Raw genomic sequence first — 20360 nt, forward strand, 5'->3', positions numbered from 1 at the left:
TGTAAAACAGCAATAATTACAGTAATACCAAAGACGGGGAAAGATCCACTAACACCAGCATCATATTGACCAATATCTCTACTTAACTCAGATAATAGCAAAATTATTAGCAAACAGATTGGCCGACTGTGTACCAAAAATAGTAAAACAAGATCAAACTGGATTTATTAAGAAAAGACGAACAATGAACAATGTTTGTAAGTTCATTAACTTAATCCATGCAGTACAAGGAAATAAGACACCAACAGTGGCTGTTGCTTTAGACGCAGAGAAAGCCTTTGACAGGGTAGAATGGAATTATTTATTGAAAGTATTACAGAGGTTCAACCTACCAGAGAAATATATTAATTGGATTAAAGCATTATACAAGGGACCAATGGCAAAGGTGGCAGTAAATGGATTTATATCGAACCAATTTAAATTAAGCAGGTCAACTAGGCAGGGATATCCACTATCTCCCTCACTGTTCGCTTTAGCAATAGAACCATTGGCAGAACTGATATGAACATAAAATAAAAGGGAAAAACATAAAAGGAATATAAAATCAGTCTATTTGCAGATGACATCATAGTATACTTAACAGAACCAGAATTATCAATAAAAGAATTACATAAGAAATTGAAGGAATATAGAGAAATACCAGGGTACAAGATCAACGCAAATAAAAGTGAAGCAATGCCAATGAATAATGCGGATTTCATAAAGTTTAAAAAAAATCACCATTTAAATGGCAAACACAACCAATCCGATACCTAGGTATTAGACTAGATAATAATCTAGGCCATCTATACAAATTAAATTATCAGCCATTAATGAAGAAATTACAAGATGACTTAGAACATTGGAAAGATTTACCACTAACACTAATAGGAAGGGTAAATTGCATTAAAATGAATATCTTCCCAAGGATACAATACCTATTTCAATCGTTACTAATTCCCTTAACAGAAAAATTCTTCAATGAGCTAAAGAAAATAAGGAAATTCTTATGGAAAAGGGGAAAACCGAGGATAGCGCTAGATAAATTAACAGAATGGTACAAACAAGGGGGCTACAGCTACCAAACTTTAAGAATTATTATAGAGCAGCACAATTAAGATATCTATCAGATTTTTATCAAACAAGGGAAAAAACAGATTGGACCAGGATAGAGCTAGATAAAATAGGGGAGAAGGTACCAGAGCATATATTGATGCAAAATCAACTAATCCCTTTCACAATAGATAACCTTTCCTTTAGAGAATGGGAGAGAAAAGGGATTAAAAGAATAGAAAATTATTTTTTGGGAAATAATTTATTATCATTTGAACAAATGAAGTATAAATACGAAATGACTCACGGTACAATGTTTGCATACCACCAACTGAAAACCTACTTAAAGGACAAATTGGGAAGAAGATTGAGATTACCAGAAGGAAGCAGCTTTGAATATGTGATTACAGACACAATGATAATTAAAAGATTTATAACAAACATGTACATCAAGCTGCAAGAGAAAGAAAATGATGAAATAAGCTATAAACCCAAACAAAAGTGGGAACAAGATCTAAACATAAAGATAAAAAATGAAATATGGGAAAAGCTATGCTCTGGAACATTGAGAAATATAATAAACACAAGGTTACACATGATACAATATAATTGGTTACACAGGCATATATCACACCCCAAAAGTTAAATAAATGGGATCCAACAGTATCAGATAGATGTTTTTGCTGGAAGAAGGAAATGGGAACAACAGTACATGCATGTGAGAAAGTGAAAAAGTTTTGGGAAGATCTAAATCAGGTATTAAATAAAATCACAAAAAGCAACATACCAAAAAACCCAGAGATCTTCTAAGTAATATAAGAAGTAAGGAATTAGGCCTCAAACTGGATGAAGCGCAAAAAGATTAATTATGATAGCCTTAGCTGTAGCAAAAAAATGTATAATGTCAACTTGGAAATCAGAAGAAAGCCTGAGAGTACAGCAATGGTACATGGAAATGAATAAATGTATTCCATTGTAAAAAAAAAACATTATAATGTAAAAAATAAAGTCATTTTATTTAAACAAATTTGGGAACCGGACATGGAACACAGCAGAGAGGGCCTACCACGGACCTCCACCCCCTAAAATGACAGAATGAGAAGAAGACGAAATGAACTGACCCAGTGTGTAAAAGTAAATGACACTTTTCTTGTTTATTTTCATTGTGTGATGACATTGTTTAATGGTTTTATTGTACATGTTGAACGTTTCATGGGTTTGGAGGGGCGTGGGAAGGGAGACGGGGAAAAGGGGAGAAAATGACACTGTATATTCAAGAGGGAGATGTTTGTGTGTATTTTGGTTAATATGGTTCATAGTGTGAAAAATAAAAAAATTTAAATCACAAATTACTCATGGAACAACTTGTTGCTCAAAATTTTGTAAAGAATAATGTTAAATCCATTTCTTATAAATTTAACAGGTACATATTTTTAATTCTCAAGTTTTCCAACTTTCAAAATATATGGTCAATTTTTTAATTTCTTAATTAGTGACTCTCCCATGGGTGTTAACCAAATTAACTAATTTATATTGTTTATACCAGCAAGAAATTGTAAAATAAAGTTATTTCCAAGTTTCCAGGAATAAGCTAAGTCCATAAGATGTAGAAGCTAATTCACCCATTGAGTCTGCTGTGCCATCAAATCATGGTTGATGTATTTTTCCTCTCAATGGACAATAATTCAGTACTACAAAATATTTACAACGTTTGTACCCAGAATCTGTTGTATCTGAGTCGAAGAAGGCATAAACTGAATCAGCACTCATGCCAGAAAGTGTCCTAAAATTGAAGATGTTATAACCACAAACCAGTTTAAATTTAAACAAACAGCAACATCCTTGCAACTCTTTATAATTTTTTTTTAAGTTTATTTTAAAGATTCAGCGTGGTAACAGACCCTTCCAGCCCATGAACCTGTGTCCTTTAAATGCACCAGTTAACCTACATCCCCTGTACATTTTGACGTGTGGGAGGAAACTGGAGAGGAGACACAGCGAGAACATATTTAGTCCTTACAGCCAGTGCCAGGTCTGACACATTCGAACCAGAGTTGCCTGTGGCATTGTGCTAAATGCCACACTAACCATGCCACCGATAATGATGTCATATTATTTTTGATCTATATTCAAATATAACCTTTGTATCTTGATATCCTGACCGTTACAAAATACTTGCTTTTCAAGATGATCACTTTTAGAAAAATATGCAGTACTCCAGATGCTGTCTTACCAGTACGTTGTACATTTGCAGCATAACCTCCCTGCTCTTAAATTCAGTCCTTTTAGCAATGTTCTATTTGTCTGTTTGACAGCCTGCTGCACCTGCAAACCAACCTTTTGTGATTCATGCACAAGCACTCCCAAGTCCTTACACAGAAGCATGCTGCAATCGCTTGCCATTTAAATAATATTCTGATCTTCCAATTTTCCTTCCAAAGTGGATAACATTGTACTTCCTCTGCCAGACCCTTCTCACCTTCAACCTCAACTATATCCTTCTGAAGGTACTCCCATCTTCTGCTGAGTAATTACAAGATCTACTTCCAACAATGATGTATTCCCAAGTCAGAATCAGAATTTGTTGTCATAAACATGTCATGATTTTTTTTTGTTTTGCGACAGTATTGTGTAAATATTGCAATAAGTTCATTTTTTTTAAAAATTAGTGCAAAAGAAGAGAAAATGTGAGGTCATGTCTGTGTTCATTCTCCATTCTGAAATCTGATGGTAAAGAGAAAGAAGCATCTGTTTTGCATTTGTTGATAGTTGAGTTGTGGGTTTGGGAGTACATTTTTTAATCGCCTAGATGAGTCACTGCAGTACATATTGTGCGTGGCATACTAATCAGAGTGTCATTGTCTATAAATAATTAACAAAGATGCATGATCAATCAAGTGGGCAGCTTTGTCCCAGAAATGTTTAATTTCTTTAGGCAGTTGCACTCATTTAGGCCAGTGGAAATTCCATCATCACACATCTAAGACACTACTTTGGGGAAACAATGCAAATTACTCATTGTAGGAAACTACAACTTTTTTTGTTGCTGGGTTCAGTTGTTTCTAGTAACTGGCGACCACAAGGACTTCAGTGATGGTAATGTCAGAGTAAGTGGCTGGAGTTATCCATAGTTGGTTGCTTGAGGAGCACAAGTTATTTCATGTCATATGTCAGTCTGAATGTTGTCTCGTCTGGCTGAATGCAGGTATAGGCTACTTCATCTTTTGAGGAGTTGATAATGAAATCTAATGCCCATGGTATTTGAAATCACATTTTTAAAAAATCCTTTAAATGCAAAAAAAATCTTGTTGCATAATTCATTGTGAAAGGATAATGCAAGATCTGATCCAATTTGTTAACTTGTTAATTGCAAGGTCTATCGATGAAATGAAGTACAATTCCCTGTTCAATTCTCCTCCCTTGAACAGTTTTGTGTACACTGATGGGAAGAGTATGATTGCACAGTTTTGTCACATAGATAATATGTATAAATTCTGAGGCTTCTCAGATTTTCTCTTCCTAAAAAGTATTTGGTTGGTTACAATGACTTCCAGTTGCCATGAGGTGGTAATTATTTGCAGACATTGTAATATAATTGGGTAAAGAACTGCAGGCATTGACCTTCAAAGCATCAACACTTCTTCTAAATGACCTATCACTTGAACAAGCACCTTGAGCTGATGCCCTTGTATTGTTTGTCTAATTATCTTAAATATTGTGCTAGCGGCAAAGTATCATGGGTTTAGGGATAATTCTTGTAAATAATTCTTCCACTGATTGAGGTATTTTCTGTATTGGCTGCACTTGAATCACGACTCAGTCTCCATGGTAGCATCTCATACAGGAATAAATGAGAATTCTCACACCATAACTGCATCATCAGAAATTTAATTGAATTTCCTCCTTCCAATTTGCAGTAATTTTGTTTGATAAAAGGCAATATACTATTTCAAACATCTGTTTTACTAAAATTAATTTAAAAGCTGAGCATTTTCATTTCTGGTATTCTCTTGATTTCAGTTGAATGAAATGATTTTGAATCCAACTGAGGGCCAGTTTTGGCAAGTAGATCACATCACACCGGTATATGGAGGAGGAGGACAGTGCTCCCTTGAAAACTTACAGACTCTATGTACTGTTTGTCATAAAGCGGTGAGTAAAGAAGTCATGTTATGATTTCATGGTTGGTGTGGCATAATTTTTTTTCTAACATTGTATTTTAAATATGGCCATTTCTCTGTTATGATCGGACTAATATGGATGTAAGTATTATTACAATGTACTTTAATGTAATATGTTCCAATCCCATATTTATTTTTTTACCTTATGCTCTTATGTAAAAGTGCATCAAATATTTAAAAGGGTTATGTAAAACTGGAAAATGACAAAGATCTTTATTGGCAATAAGTGAACATTGTTTAAGAAAATATTTGTCTAATGTAGATTTGCATCAAATCGCCCACATGAGAATTGATTGGAACCACTGCCAATCATTTTTACATGTCCACTGTTCCCTAACCGACTGTGTGAACAAATTCCTGGGGTACCCCTCCATACAAACTGGTGATGTTCAGTGGTTTGGAAACTCACTGGTCTGTTATATCAGAGCAGAGACAGAAAAAAAGATTCCCATCAGTGTACAGCAGCATGCTGTGGGATAGTGCAGGGAGCCCGATCACAGCGGGGACACCAATAACTTTCAACACAACCACTTAACTCTCTGTTCCACAGCTCAGCACCCATATTTCAAATATTTAAAACTAGAGTCTTGCAAAGTATTATGAGGTGGTTTAAATAGCAACAACAATAAAACTTTTACATTGCAAATTTAAAACTGGAGGCCAGAAATTTAAAAATGCATTATGTCAAAACCCGGGCTATACAGGGTATGCCTGTATAGGAAAAAAAATAACAATGTCACATTTTACTTGTGTAAAAACGGTTAACCATAAACTTCAATGATCTTGAATTAGGATCATACACTCTGGAAGAATAAAAAGAGAATATTTGTTCGGAGAAAATCATTGATATTTGCATTGGGTTTTGTAATGTTTATGATCACAAGCTCAACAGACTTGTGCAATTGTGATTGGAGGCTTTGTACAGGCATGTATTTTTTTCCTGGGAAGTGCAAGAACATTAACACACTCAGTGGACCAATCAACCCTGTGACTTTTATTTCACATTTATAACTGATCCACTCTTTACCTCATGCCAGTTTACCGCTTAAGGTAATACACAAACGTAGTAGAGAAACTCCACAGGTCATGCAGGAAGAAAAAATCTATAGCCTGAGCCCTTCATTAAGGTATGATCAGAAAGTAGGTTAGCACCTCAATAAAAAGGTGGGGGAGGAGCACAGCCCAACAGACAAGAGCTCATACATGGAAATGGGTGGAAAGGCAGAAGAGAAAAAAGATGAGGTGATAGAGGAAGGAAAAGAGACAGAGGGATTGGGAAAGAGAGAGATAGGAGAGGCACCTCATGGAAACTGGAGGACAATGATAATGCCATCTGGTTGGAGAGTGCCCAGATGGAATATTAGGTGTTGTTCCTCCAATTTACGTGGCCCGAGTTTGGCAGTGCATGAGGCCATGGACATTCCCACACCAATATTTCTGACCGTGGTCAGAAACAAGAAATCTTGAGAAGTCAAGGTAACAAGGTTTTCTCTTCGCTTAAAGTACAGGTATGCGTCACTTAACATCCATGATACGTTCTATGAAATTGGATGTTGTGTGAACACCATATTATATACTTAGCAAAACTATATAGAATACTGTAGTGTATCTGTAAACTTTTTATTTGAAAGTAGAAATCAATGTGGAAACCGACACAGGGCTGTGGGGAGAGAGTGGGGCAATGGGATCAGTGTGAGGACTGACACTGGGCTGTGGGGAGAGAGCGGAGCAGTGGGATCAGTGTGGGGACTGATACAGGGCTATGGGGAAGTTGGATCAGTTTGGGTATACAGTATGCAATTTCCTATAGCTAGCAATTGCTGCGGACTTGCTAGCAGTAACTGAATAGTTATGGGGCCATGGACGAATATGCGGTCAGATACTGCCTGAACAGATATTAGGCGGCGCATACCTGAAATGTGAGCTGGCATTCACTACCTAGCATTGTAAACACATTATTCAGATATTGTGCTTCTCAAAGTCAACGTAACACCTTTCAGCAATATACAGTACAACTCCAATTATCCAAAATGGTCGGAACCAGGCCTATGTCAGATAAATGTTATTTTTTGGATAACTAGTCTTTTTTTAAAAAAACAGTCCAGTAGCAACAGCAAATCACTTGTAACTGTGTTTAAACAATAACAAGGGAAGGCTTTTTAAGCATTAAAATGTTTAATTCTCACCAAAAAAAGCTGGCTGCCACCGATCACCGAGACCTCCCCACCAAGGCCCTGCTCCCACCAGGATCCCGACGTCCCCACCCCTGCCGGGAGCCTGATACCCTTGCTATTGCCCAGGAGGCTACTCTCCTCAGTGACACCAGGACAACGGAATCTTCTGACCACTTGTGGCTGGGAGACAATGGCACGCAGTTTGAGAGGGAGAGAAAAGTCAATAGGGGAAGGTAAAGAAGAAATGGAAAGGGGGAGTGAGTTACCTGAAACGAGGTAAATTCATGTCGTGAATTTTTTTTCAACCTGTGAAGTCAGTTTGGCTCCAAAAAACTTTTGGATAAATGAGGTTTTCTGATTTGTTTCAGATATCCTCATTCAAAATTGTAATTTTTTTTGTGAAATGAGGATTTCAGAGAATCTGATTTTGGATAATCGGAGTTGTACTATACTTGAATGTAAGAAATAACAAAACTACCTTGTCACTCTGCAAGGAACAATGCTCGGATAGATGAAAAAATAGCTTGGATTAAGAGGAAGATTTAAGGAACATCTCAATGGAAGAAAGAGATAAAAGGACCAAAGTTTGGTGAGGAAATCAGAACTTAGGACCATGCCAGTTGAATGGACAACTGTCATTGGTGAAACATTCTATTATCATTTCATGCACTCTTGGCAAATCCATCAGAGCAATATTTTTATAGCCCCTTGAATTATTGATTTTTAACTTTGAGCCCTACCAATTAGAATTTGTTTGCATTAATGACTGTTTATAGAACACTACAGCATAGTACAGGCCTTTCAGCCCTTAATGTAAAACTGACTTATATATTCCTGCCAAAACAAACACTTCCTACCTTGTAACCCTTGTTTCATCCATATACCTGCCTCAGAGTTGCCTTTACTGTTTCAGACTCTACCACCACCCTGGCAAGACATTCCAGCCATCCACAACTCTATGTATTAAAAAAAACACTTAAATGTCTCCCCTAAACTTTCCTCCCTTCGCCTTGAATGGATGTCCTCAAGTGTTTGCTACCTCTCTTATCTGTGCCTCTCAGAATCTTGAAATAGGAGCAAGGGAAAGCCATCTGGTCCTTCAAGCCTACTCCACCATTCAATACGATCATGGCTAACCTGATCATTGACTCAACTCCACCTACCTGTCTTTTCCCCATATCCCTTAATTCATTTTTTATGTAAAAATCTATCTAACTGAAACTTAACTATGTTTAATGAAGTAGCTCAACTGCTTCCTGGGTAGAGAATTCCAGAGATTCACTACTCTATGGGGAAAACATTTTTCCTCATCTTTGTCTTAAATCTACTCCACCTGAATCTTGAGGCTGTGTCCCTGAGTTCTGGTGAAAACAACTTTCCTGCCTCTATCTTATCTGTCCTTTTCATAATTTTATGTTTCTATAAGATGTCTCATTCTTCTGAATTCAAATGAGTACAATCCCAGGCAATTTAGTCTCTCCTCATAGATCAAGCCCCTCATCTCCAGGATCAACCTGGTGAACCCTCCTTGGAATGCCTCCAAGACCAGTACATCTTTCCTCAAATATGGAGACCAGAACTGCACAAGTACTCCAGGTGTGACCTCACCAGTACCTTGTATAGTTGAAACATTACCTCCCTGCTCTTGAATTCAATTCTAGCGATGAAGGCCAACGTTCCATTTGCCTTCTTAATAACCTGTTGTGCCTGCAACCCAACTTTTTGCAATTCATGCACAATCACTCCCAAGTCCTTATGTCACCTCTCATCCTTTTCCACTCCAAAGAGAAAAGCCCAGCTCTGCTAATGGTCAACAAGGTGGATACTTTTCTCTGTTGGCTTTGGATTTGGGAAGTGCCACCTAGATTCCAGTTGGAGAGCTATAATGCTGTGTAAATGATTATTTGCGAAGAAGCAATTAAATGAAGGTAGGCCTTAGAAAGAAGGTTTCATCAATAGGCCTTTTCAAACTGCAGCACCCAGGTAATCCTCCTAGGACCTGGGTGAGGTTACCTGGTAGTCAACACCTCCAAGTCCTTTCAAACTGCAGGCTTACTTACCTGCTAAATCAATAACCTGGCTATCCCTCCTCTGCGATGACGTGGTGAGTGAAGCATCCCGCACTCACTGGAAGTCAATTCATTCAGTTCTAATAGCAGACGGGAGAGATGTACGGATACTGACCCTGTAACTGTGGTGCAATAACAAAGCAGGCAAGTATTTTGAACATTGTTGTCAGTTGTATGCAGCAAGCAGTGGAAGAACAACAGTGTATATATGCTGAGCAAATGAAGAGATGGATGGAGGATAGGCAGGTTGAGTTGATCAGTCGTAAATGTAGGCAGACGCACGCAAGCACTGACATCACCAGATTTAACGGGTAGGTCATTTTGTCCTTTCAAAATGACAGAGGACAATACCCCGGTATATTTTCCTGAGTTCCTAGACCACCTCTGAGGTGGGTATCGGACCCAGGTCAATTTTGACTAGGTTTGCCCGATTAGGACCTTCCAAATTGCCTGATCCCCAGGTCGTTAACTGGGTAAATTGCCCAGATAACTGCATTTTTCAGGGCAATTTGAAGGGCCCTTTCACACATTAAGTAATTCAGGGAATTTCATTTCCGAACAATGGGCATGACTTATCTATGATCAAGTTGTAATTACAGTTACGCAAGAGAGAATGACATTATATTTACAGTTTTCCAATTTTTTGACTGTGTTTGAAATGAGATTATTATTTTGAAATAACCTGAACAAAAAACTGAGTAAATATGCACTGGAATTCATTATTGAAAAAGTAGCAACAGGATATTATATGGTTCAGGAGAGCCAGCATTGTTTTTTTTAAAAGGGAAGTTTTGTTTGATTGATTTAAGTAGAGATGGTGAACTAGTGGGTGCAGTGAATATTAATTGCCAAAAGTGATTCAATTAGGTGTCACATAACGTTAGCCCACAGGATGTCAGTTTATGAGATTGAAAGAAAGTTGCCTGGAAAGAAGATTGATTAATTGACTACATGATCTGAGACGAAATGGACTATTTTCAAGTGCAAATAGCAACACTTGGAATGTTCTGGGATAAGTGCCAAAGTTGTATTAATGGCTTGGATGAGCAAAGTTATTGTATCTAATTCTGCTGCCAATACAAAAATGGCTTGGAATACAAATGCGAGGAGGATGCAAATCAGCAAAGTAATATTGGCAGGTGTGGGGCAGTCCCCCCACATCTCCATCGGGCACACAAAACTCAAAACGGTCAACCAGTTTACCTATCTCGGCTGCACCATTTCATCAGATGCAAGGATCGACAATGAGATAGACAACAGACTCGCCAAGGCAAATAGCGTCTTTGGAAGACTACACAAAAGAGTCTGGAAAAACAACCAACTGAAAAACCTCACAAAGATAAGCGTATACAGAGCCGTTGTCATACCCACACTCCTGTTCGGCTCCGAATCATGGGTCCTCTACCGGCACCACCTACGGCTCCTAGAACGCTTCCACCAGCGTTGTCTCCGCTCCATCCTCAACATCCATTGGAGCGCTTACACCCCTAACGTCGAAGTACTCGAGATGGCAGAGGTCGACAGCATCGAGTCCACGCTGCTGAAGATCCAGCTGCGCTGGATGGGTCACGTCTCCAGAATGGAGGACCATCGCCTTCCCAAGATCGTGTTATATGGCGAGCTCTCCACTGGCCACCGTGACAGAGGTGCACCAAAGAAAAGGTACAAGGACTGCCTAAAGAAATCTCTTGGTGCCTGCCACATTGACCACCGCCAGTGGGCTGATAACGCCTCAAACCGTGCATCTTGGCGCCTCACAGTTTGGTGGGCAGCAACCTCCTTTGAAGAAGACCGCAGAGCCCACCTCACTGACAAAAGGCAAAGGAGGAAAAACCCAACACCCAACCCCAACCAACCAATTTTCCCTTGCAACCGCTGCAATCGTGTCTGCCTGTCCCGCATCGGACTTGTCAGCCACAAACGAGCCTGCAGCTGACGTGGACTTTTTACCCCCTCCATAAATCTTCGTCCGCGAAGCCAAGCCAAAGAAGAAGAATTGGCAGGTTGCAATGTACAAAAGTGCTATAGAAATATACATCCTTAGGAAGTAAAAGGCAATCAAAGTTTCAAGCCTGAGTCCTTCCTTGGGAATGTGGGGAAAAAAAGGTAGATGCCTGAATAAAAAGGTGGGGAGAGAAAGCAGAAGGGGAGGAGCAAAGGCTAATAGATAATAGTGGACAATGGTTATAGGGTAAAGGAAAGCTGAGAAGTTACGGGGAAGAGGACTAAGAAGAAAAATCTGATTGGAGGAGCAGGAGGAAAGAGAGGGACTAGGAGGGGCCATCTCCAGTCTCCAACCAAATCACATCAGTGTTGACCTCCAATTTTTATGAACCTGACCCCCCCCGTCTTTCCTCTGGTCCCTCCCACTCCACACTCCCTTCTTTCTATCAGTGAGCTGTCCTTGGCCCTCTGCCCTTTTCCTCATCTATTCTCTTACCTGTTAAGCCTTTGCTCCTCTCCTCTTTCCCCCTCCTTCCACCATTTTAATTTGGGCATTTTTCCCACATTCCCAAGAAAGGGCTCTGACCTGAAACATTGATTGCTTTTTACTTTCTATGGATTCTGCATGATCTGCTGAGTTTCTTCAGTACTTTTGAGTGATGCACTCAATCCCAGCATCTACAGATGTTCTTGTTTAACTCCAAGGCAGGTTGATTGATTTGCCAACTAGATTGCAAGAGAATAGTGATCAGAAGTGTGAGATTTCCCATTTTGTTAGGAAAACAGACATAGAATGTTATTGTAATGGTGGGCCTAAAGATTACTATAGTTCAGTGACAGATGGGGTATTCTTAACTATAACGTGCAGAGACTGTATATAATCACAGTGAAATAGGAAGAGGAATGTTGGCCTTTCATGTAAGAGCAATTAGGTACAAAAGTAGGCACACCTTGCTGCAGTAAAATAGAAAAGCAAGTTTATACCTTGTGAATTTAGGATCTGTTTCACTCAAGCTAACATGAATTTCAAAATTTCTTCTGCAGCGAACTGCAAAACAAGCTAAAGAAAGAAGCAAGGCAAAGAGGCTAACGGAAACTTTAAAATATGGGTCAGACATCAGAAGCTTTTTTATGAAGAATAAATAGAAATGCAAATCAAAAGATAAATTAAATCCAATTGAAGCATCGTGTTATTTGAATGGCTTGTAATATGATTTCAGTGCTAATAAACAGTTTATTTGAGCATGGAGTGTGTGTTTGCTGGTGTCATTTTAGAATTTGAATGTTTGATGAACAATGAAAACACATCACTGCTTATCAGCATCTTCTGTCTTTACTCTTCTCTAATGCTGACAAATTGACACCTTTCCCACAATACACTTCAGTATGTTATCCCTGCTAAGCTACTTGCCAGGAAGCACATTTTTATCTTGCTACTACATTCCCACTTTTCCTTATGGACTTTGTATGTTGCCTGTTTTACTCTTTTATTTTCCTTCTGACAATTTATCTTGTTAATTATTGTTTATGTGTGCAGCTTGATGATAAAAACTGGTTCATTGTTTACACTAAAGCTGCTGCAGTTAAAGAAATGTAAAATTTAGATTTTAAATAGTTGCTTCATAATGACAAATTAATGAAAACATTGTGCACTATTTGTCAATTCAGCGTGTCATGATGTGCTTTTAATCAATCCTTGAAACCAAATTTTTAGTGTACTTTGATTTGACAGTTATTTACCAACATCGGAAAAGGAGCAGCTTTTTTTTTTAGGATTTCAGCTTTGTGGGGAGCTTTCTTTGCAATCAGTACAGGAGACCCTGCATTATGGAGGAATTACAGTCTTAGAAAACTGGTCATATTGTGAGTTTCCATTGCATGAAATCATGTCATCTGAGCATATATCAAGAAAAGCAAGTTGAAAAAAAATTGCTGAATTACTTTTTCTCCTGGATATTCTGCATTTTATTCTGTACCTCAAAGTTTACAAGGGTGAATTTCTGCAACCCAAATGCATAAAGGTATTGCATTTTGGGTTCAATTCATAACAATTATCCATCTTAGCTTGAAAGAGAAGTCATCTCAGTTAGGTAGCATGTGTTACAGAGTCAACATGGGGATATGTCAGTTCAAATCTCTCAGTAACAATTGGGGGGAGGGGGGTATTGTCCTCTGACCAACAACTTTTGAATGTTTCAAGTTTTAAGGCATTTCACTTCCAGAAAACTATGCCCAGCTATGGGGTAAACTTGAAGATCATACTGAGTGGAGTGAAATTGGAAAAGGCCATTCAATCACTGATCCAGAAAGCCATTCTCAGTATGGGCATCCAGCAAGGCTGTCAACACTCATCACCTCAATGCTGAGTATCCACTCAAACAAGCTTTCCACTGAAATTTAACTGCAGGACTATTAGCAAACCATCAGTCCGAAACACCCATGTTGCAAAATTCAACCTCCACTATGTAGATGATGCTTTCAGTTGCATTTGGAAAACTGAGTCTTTGATTTATTTTGTGAAATGTACAAACTTTACGCTCAACATCTCCAAACCATCCTGCCCTCCATGTACTTCTGACAATAAGGATTCATGGCAAAATTCAAACATGGATCACTTCCCGTATTTCAGAAGTAGCTTCTCAGCAAAGCATCAATGAAGAAATTTACCACTACCTTCAGGTCACCCTTTGCCATCTTTGGAAAAGCAATTGTGGATGAAGTTTGCATGCTTGGCACAAAACCCATGCTCCATTGGATGGCAGTGATCAGTCTTTCCATTTACTTTGAGCTCACTATAGCAAGCAGTTCAAGGCATTGGACAGATGATCAATCCTGTCACCTCACCAACATATTCCAACAATGTGTGTTATATTACCCCAAATGGCACATCCAATGTTGATCTTGAGTGTTGGCCAAGCAAGATTCATAACGATTGCTCAAAATGCAACCAAATACAGATACTTGGTACCTACATGCACAAAGGTTTCCAGAAGGATTTAAATAAGTTGTTATTCCAGCTGTTTACAAAACTATCTTCTGTCTTAAACTACAATTCTAGCTCCTGAATTTAGTTGTGAAAAATCAATGACATACCAAGCAAGTCCAGTTTGAACTGTAAATTTGTACATGGGAAAGCAGGCCAATGGACTATTTTTGGCTCCAACAACTTATTCATAACTGATTATGCAAATGTATCTATTTGGACAATACCTGTGTTTCTCAAACTGCATCTTCCTGTGCTCTTTAACAGATCTTAAAATGAGTTCATATGACCCTTGCCCAAAACAACATCAAGTCTATTCCAGCTCCTCAATGCTTGTGGCAAACAAGGGCAATTTAAAAACATGGTCAGACAACCACTTCACATTCCAAGAATGACATTAGGCAGAACTAAATGCTCTGACGGCAGTCAAGGTGAAATTCTGGAATAACCAGCTACCCAAAGTAGCTGACCAAACAACTGGCAGAAGCAAACCCACTATTTACTTTCTCTCTTTATCAGTTCTAAAGCTCTGACAGAACTGTTTCTCTTCACAAATGGTGACTAGATTAGTGGTAGCAATTTTTATTTCAATTTACTATCCAGTTTCCAGGATATTCAAGACTCAATTTATTGTCATGTAATAAAAGACAGTGCAATATTACACAGAATTTGTTTTCGTCTGCCATAAGCAGACAGATTCACCATCAGCAGAAATTGCCTGAAGTGTCTCTTACAGTCGGAGAAAGAGAAGCAAAAGAGTCCCCTCAGTCATAGTCTGTGGATTCGCCTCCAGCGCTTCCGCAGTCGCACAGTCCAAACCCACTGGCGTCCCGATGTTCTCTACTATCTGGTGATTAATACCTGATCTCTAATTGACTTGTTTACCATCAGCATTTTCACTCCCCAATGTAGCCCCCCCAATATTTACATCTGTCTCTCTTAGCAAATGCTTCCAGCTCCAACTCTCATCCCATGGACTTCAACCCAAATATATTCAAGTCATTCAGTGTATCTCGAGATACTCTCTTCAATGAGATCCACGTTATCATACATTGTTTACATGCATGTTCTTGACTGACTAACTGTATCAAGGTTGTTGTCATTGCAGTTCTATTTCTTCACCACATTCCAAACTGTCTCAGATATCAAAAATTGAAAACTTCAATGCTCAATTACAACATCTCACCTGACCTTTCTCTTCCTTCACCGCTCTCCGACCACTTCTCTCCACTATTCCAGTGCTTCCTGTGATCTAACCATTCTTTCTGATCTTCCCAAAGAGTCAGGCCTTGGCTTCGTTACTCTACTCGCCCATATTAATGAATTCCGAGCCTGACAAAATACACTATTTTCATTTCCTGGTTATTTTGCATCACCAATATCAGGTCTTACCTGGTATACGCTGCAGCAGAGCACTGGACATATTTCTGGTCTTGCCAACTATCAAATACTTGCCTACACTAATCCTAAAGTAGAGTCACCTTTCTCATTGCTTTTTTAAGTGCTTATCTAAGTACTTCCAAAAATGTTGAGAGAATAACCACCATTCCTTCAGCCAGTGCATTCTAGATTTCAAGCATCTTTGAGTGAAAAAAAAATCTTTCAATCTCCTTTAACTCTCCTATTAATCATAAAATCTGTAACAGCACTGATACACCACAGGTTACAAAGAAAGAAATACACACGCATCACTTATATCATCAGCGGCGGCCACCACTGCTCCCGCCGAAGGTCAGTACGCAACCATAACAAATCTACACCCTCACATCACAGACATCTCTGCTGCAGGGAAAAGTTTCCATCTACTCCATTTATATCCCTTGTAATTTTATATAGCTCAGTGAAATGCCTCTTTGCCTTTATGCTTCAGGGAATACAAATCCAATTTATTCTGTGTTGAAACACTTCAACCTAGGCCACATCCTAATATCTGTCACATTATTGGAAGGACATGCAAGAGGGTGCATTGTCACACTCCTCCAGCTGTGCCCTAATTATCTATAATTGTCAATCAACCCCTTCCATACTTGCACTGATGAAGGCAGGTATCCCATAGACCACACATGTCAAACTCTGGCCCGCGGGCCAATTATATTTGGCCCGCAAGATCATTTCAAAAATGTATTAGAGGTGGCCTGCTGGCCGCCGCGTCAGTATAGCGCATGCACAGTAATACAACAAATCCCAGAATGCATTGGCGTCAGCCTGCTAATCACCCCCACCTCCTCTGTTTACATTGCAGGGTCTCACCGTGGACTCTGGTTTTGGGGCCTGGCCGGTGTCAGGGGAAGCCAAGGCCGCTTCCCAGCGCCCAGAACCGGAGGCCTCGGGCCTGACCTCACCAGGACCGTTGCCCACTCCCCCTCCCTGCCGCAGGCCGACCCGCGACTCACGGTGATGGGGCCGCTGATCCGCCGAGATGCCACCCTGCAGCGAGAGCCAATGCCCCCGCACTATCGTTGTCCAACCCGATCGCCCGCAAACCCCGCCCTCCCGCACACAGGCCTGAGTAAGTATTATGAACTTTAATCTCAGGATAAAACGATCATACATGTCACAGTGATAAATATATTCCTGGTTAAAAATGGTCCTGCACCTGGATACAGGCTCATTAGGCATAAAACTTGAAAAGTGTGTAAATCAAAGGATATCTGTACCAATGGAAAAAGGGCATGGCAAATAACCCTGCTAGAGTTCATGCCCACAATCGGTCACCCATTTGATTGTTTCAGGAATCATGTTATTCTCCCACATTCTCAATAGCCCTCAGATTTTACTATTCGACAGCACACTAGCAACATTTGACAAATCCTCTATAGAGAAATATTATTTATTGAATATTTTATTTCTCATTTGTTAATGCTTCTGGAAAGAGTTTATCCAAAACTATTATTAAACATTTATTTTAATAAGAAAAAGTTTAACATTACATATGTTGAAAAAAGAGAAAACATGCAGATGTTGAAAATTTTCAATAAATATTTAGTTCGGCCCTCGACTTAGTCCAATTTTTTAATTTTGGCCCTCCGTGAATTTGAGTTTGACACCCCTGCCATAGACTTTCTTAACCACTTTTTGTGCTGCTGTCTTGAATTATTATTTGTACTGTAATTAAAGGACTTTCTGGTTTTTGGTAAATCATAAACTCCTTTCATTCGTTGACTATATCAGAACCTTAATAGTCCTCTCAAAATGCCATCTCACACTGACTTCCCCATTTTACCAGTTCATCAACATCATTATCAGGCGAAAGACTATTGTCCTCACAATCAACATCACCACCAATTTTTGTTTCATCTGAAAACTTACCAGTCACATCTCCTACATGCACGTCCAGGTCATTTATGTTTGTAACAAACAGCAAGGTTCACGGCACTGATGCCTGCAGTACACACTAGTCACAAGCTTCTCATTGCAAAAATAATTCTGTCTCCTTTCATCAAGTTAAAATTTTTGATCCAATTTGCTAAATTGGTCTGGTTCACAGATTCTGGCCTTTGCAACATCATCTTACGTGGAACCTTGTTGAGGCCTTGTAGTCTACCAAGACTATATCAACACCCCGAGTTACCTCCTTGAAATTTTAAATCAAATTGGACACACACAATCTCAACTTTAAAACCATTCTGACTATAAATAGATAAGTCTGTTCCTCTAGAACAGGGGTGGTCAAACCTCAGCTTGTGAGCCGCATGCAGCTCTTTGACATTTAATGTGCAGCTCATGGCAATACCGTATATGCCCTTGTATAGGACGATCCACTTAAAAATTTCACCTTAAAATCAGAGTCGACCTATACATGGAGTCTAACATTCTTACCTTGATGAGAAAGTCAAAATAACATGGCCATCTTTCAACCAGCTGCCATACAATCTCGCACGTGCCCATTAGTTATTTCTGAAGTCTCAGCTCTCCTCTAAACGGCCTGTTACAGAAGCCAACAGTGATTTATTTAAAAATATCCAAATAACATTTAAACCTTTGAATGATCATTTGTTATCAAAATATTGTAACTTGCTTTTAACAGCATCCACTGGTCAGGAAGCCAGATTTTTTTTTGGGGGGGGAGTGGGTCATCTTATTCAAAGGGTATTGCTCAAAGCCAAATTTTAAGGTGGAAATTTCAGTCATCCCATGCAATGGAGATAGAAATCGCACAAGCCTGATGCTAACAATCGCAGTTTTAGTGGGCATGGCTTGCGATCGTGTGATTGCTGCAGATCTCAAACATCTGGTTTATTGTATGTGGCTCTTAGGTTAAGCAAGTTTGGCCACCCCTGCTCCAGTATACATTCCAATAATTTCCCTACCACTTGTGTTAGGGTCACTGACTTTGAGTTACCCAAGTTATTTCTGCTGCCCTTTTGAGTAAGGCTGCCACATTTTTCAATGGCCTTATAAAATTTGCATGTTTCTTTCAAAATCCCAACAAATTTCCTCTCTTGCCTCCCAAAGATGTAGCCTGAACTGGAATTTTCTACTCACCTCCCTGCAAGTGTAAATATCACCCACTGATACTATTCATGGATTGAATTCATGTTAAGCTTAACCTATAACAAATTATCTGCCCATCACAATACCCTCTTTGCTAATCAGGAAGTTAAAAAATATTCTTTTTTTTCCTTATATTTTTTTCTTCTTGGCATCTTAATTAATTTGTTGGTGTTATACAATAGGAAATATGCAAGTAACACCTTCATCCATACATTATACTTGTGTATATGACAATAAACTCATTCTTTCACTCAGACTTGGAAGAAGCCCTAAATTATTTGAACTTTCCGGAAGCAGTTGCATATATCTGCTAACCTATTTCGCTTCTGTGTAAACAATGAGGTAGATTATTGTTTCATCAAATTCAGGGTGGTCTAACCTGCAACTTGGATCTATGGCTTTCACTTGCTGAAAAAAAAGATTGTTATTATAAAGTAGCAATGAAATCCAGAGATCCTGCTAAGGTAAGATCTGTAAATATTCAAAATAACATTTTTACTATTACTTACTGAGCTTCCTTTCAACAAAATTTTCACCAATTCACAAGAATACTGTAATATGATTTTTAAGATTTATTGATGCAATAAAATCCTTTTGAAAAGCAGCCACATCAGACGACCTTTTATAATGTTGAGTACATGGTTCAGGCAGGGATCTTTTGTAACCATTCAAACCTCTTTCTAAAGTTGTAATAAGTTCAATAAAGAATTGTCCTACATGTGACCTGCAAGTGAAGTAATGACTGTCAGACATCTCCAATGAACAAAACAGTTCTATTTTACATGTGACATTTTATATTTATCAATTTCATATAACAGTTATACTGCTTTTTGTGTCCATTTCTGCCTTAGCTAAACTTAAGCAGAATACTATGTTTGTCACATATGCATACTATATATTCAGAAGCATTGGATCAACTTTGAGATATTTAACAGCTTCAGCTAAAACACAGCTAAAAATGTAGGAAAGACACCAAAGTATTAGTGAATGATATTTTAATTATCAATTACATTAGAAGAACGATGTGTCAGAAGAGAATGCGCCAGCAAGACGGAATTCATCTTTTAATAAAACACAGTACATGCGTTGTGGTAAAGATTTGGAATACGGTGCAGGGCGAGGTAAAGTTGTCCGGAGAATTATTTCACGTCCAGTTGGCAAGGGAAATTCTGATACCGCTCCTGAACTTGATTTGTATTCATCAGAATAATCTGGCTTTTCGGGTTCGTCATCCATCGGAGTCAGAGTTGAAGCCTTGAAAATAGAAGATTTTTATGCACCAATTATAGAAGTCTGATTAGAGGTTAATACTTGTTTACTTGCTCTGAAAATTATAGCTTTATTTTTTTGCAAAAGAGACTTAAGACAAGAATTGTAGATAAGGAATTTCATGTGGCAGCTGGAAATGAAATTAGCCATACATGTGGATGCTGAAATGGACATTCATAACTTTTTTATTGTTGGCATTATAATTTTTTTAATA

General features: G+C 38.7%; 2 protein-coding genes across 10 annotated transcripts in view; one reads left to right on the plus strand and one right to left on the minus strand.

The window, feature by feature from the left end:
- Positions 1 to 12639, plus strand: part of zranb3 (zinc finger, RAN-binding domain containing 3) — a 133560-nt gene extending 120921 nt beyond the window's left edge. For 4 of the 5 annotated variants that reach the window (XM_069935137.1, XM_069935138.1, XM_069935141.1 and 1 more), the window contains 2 exons: positions 5053 to 5184; positions 12445 to 12639. In XM_069935137.1, coding sequence (XP_069791238.1) covers positions 5053 to 5184; positions 12445 to 12546 — 234 coding nt within the window. In that variant the 3' untranslated portion in view covers positions 12547 to 12639. Of the gene's footprint in view, positions 1 to 5052; positions 5185 to 12444 lie in introns of those variants that run through there. The other variant, XM_069935142.1, reaches the window with a different exon arrangement.
- Positions 12640 to 19434: 6795 nt separating this feature from the next.
- The window catches only part of rab3gap1 (RAB3 GTPase activating protein subunit 1), a 76591-nt gene continuing 75665 nt past the window's right edge, over positions 19435 to 20360 (minus strand). For 4 of the 5 annotated variants that reach the window (XM_069935185.1, XM_069935182.1, XM_069935186.1 and 1 more), the window contains one exon: positions 19856 to 20131. In XM_069935185.1, coding sequence (XP_069791286.1) covers positions 19889 to 20131 — 243 coding nt within the window. In that variant the 3' untranslated portion in view covers positions 19856 to 19888. Of the gene's footprint in view, positions 19602 to 19855; positions 20132 to 20360 lie in introns of those variants that run through there. The other variant, XM_069935183.1, reaches the window with a different exon arrangement.

The sequence above is a fragment of the Narcine bancroftii genome, chromosome 4, assembly GCF_036971445.1.
Source record: "Narcine bancroftii isolate sNarBan1 chromosome 4, sNarBan1.hap1, whole genome shotgun sequence".
Classification (NCBI taxonomy): domain Eukaryota; kingdom Metazoa; phylum Chordata; class Chondrichthyes; order Torpediniformes; family Narcinidae; genus Narcine; species Narcine bancroftii.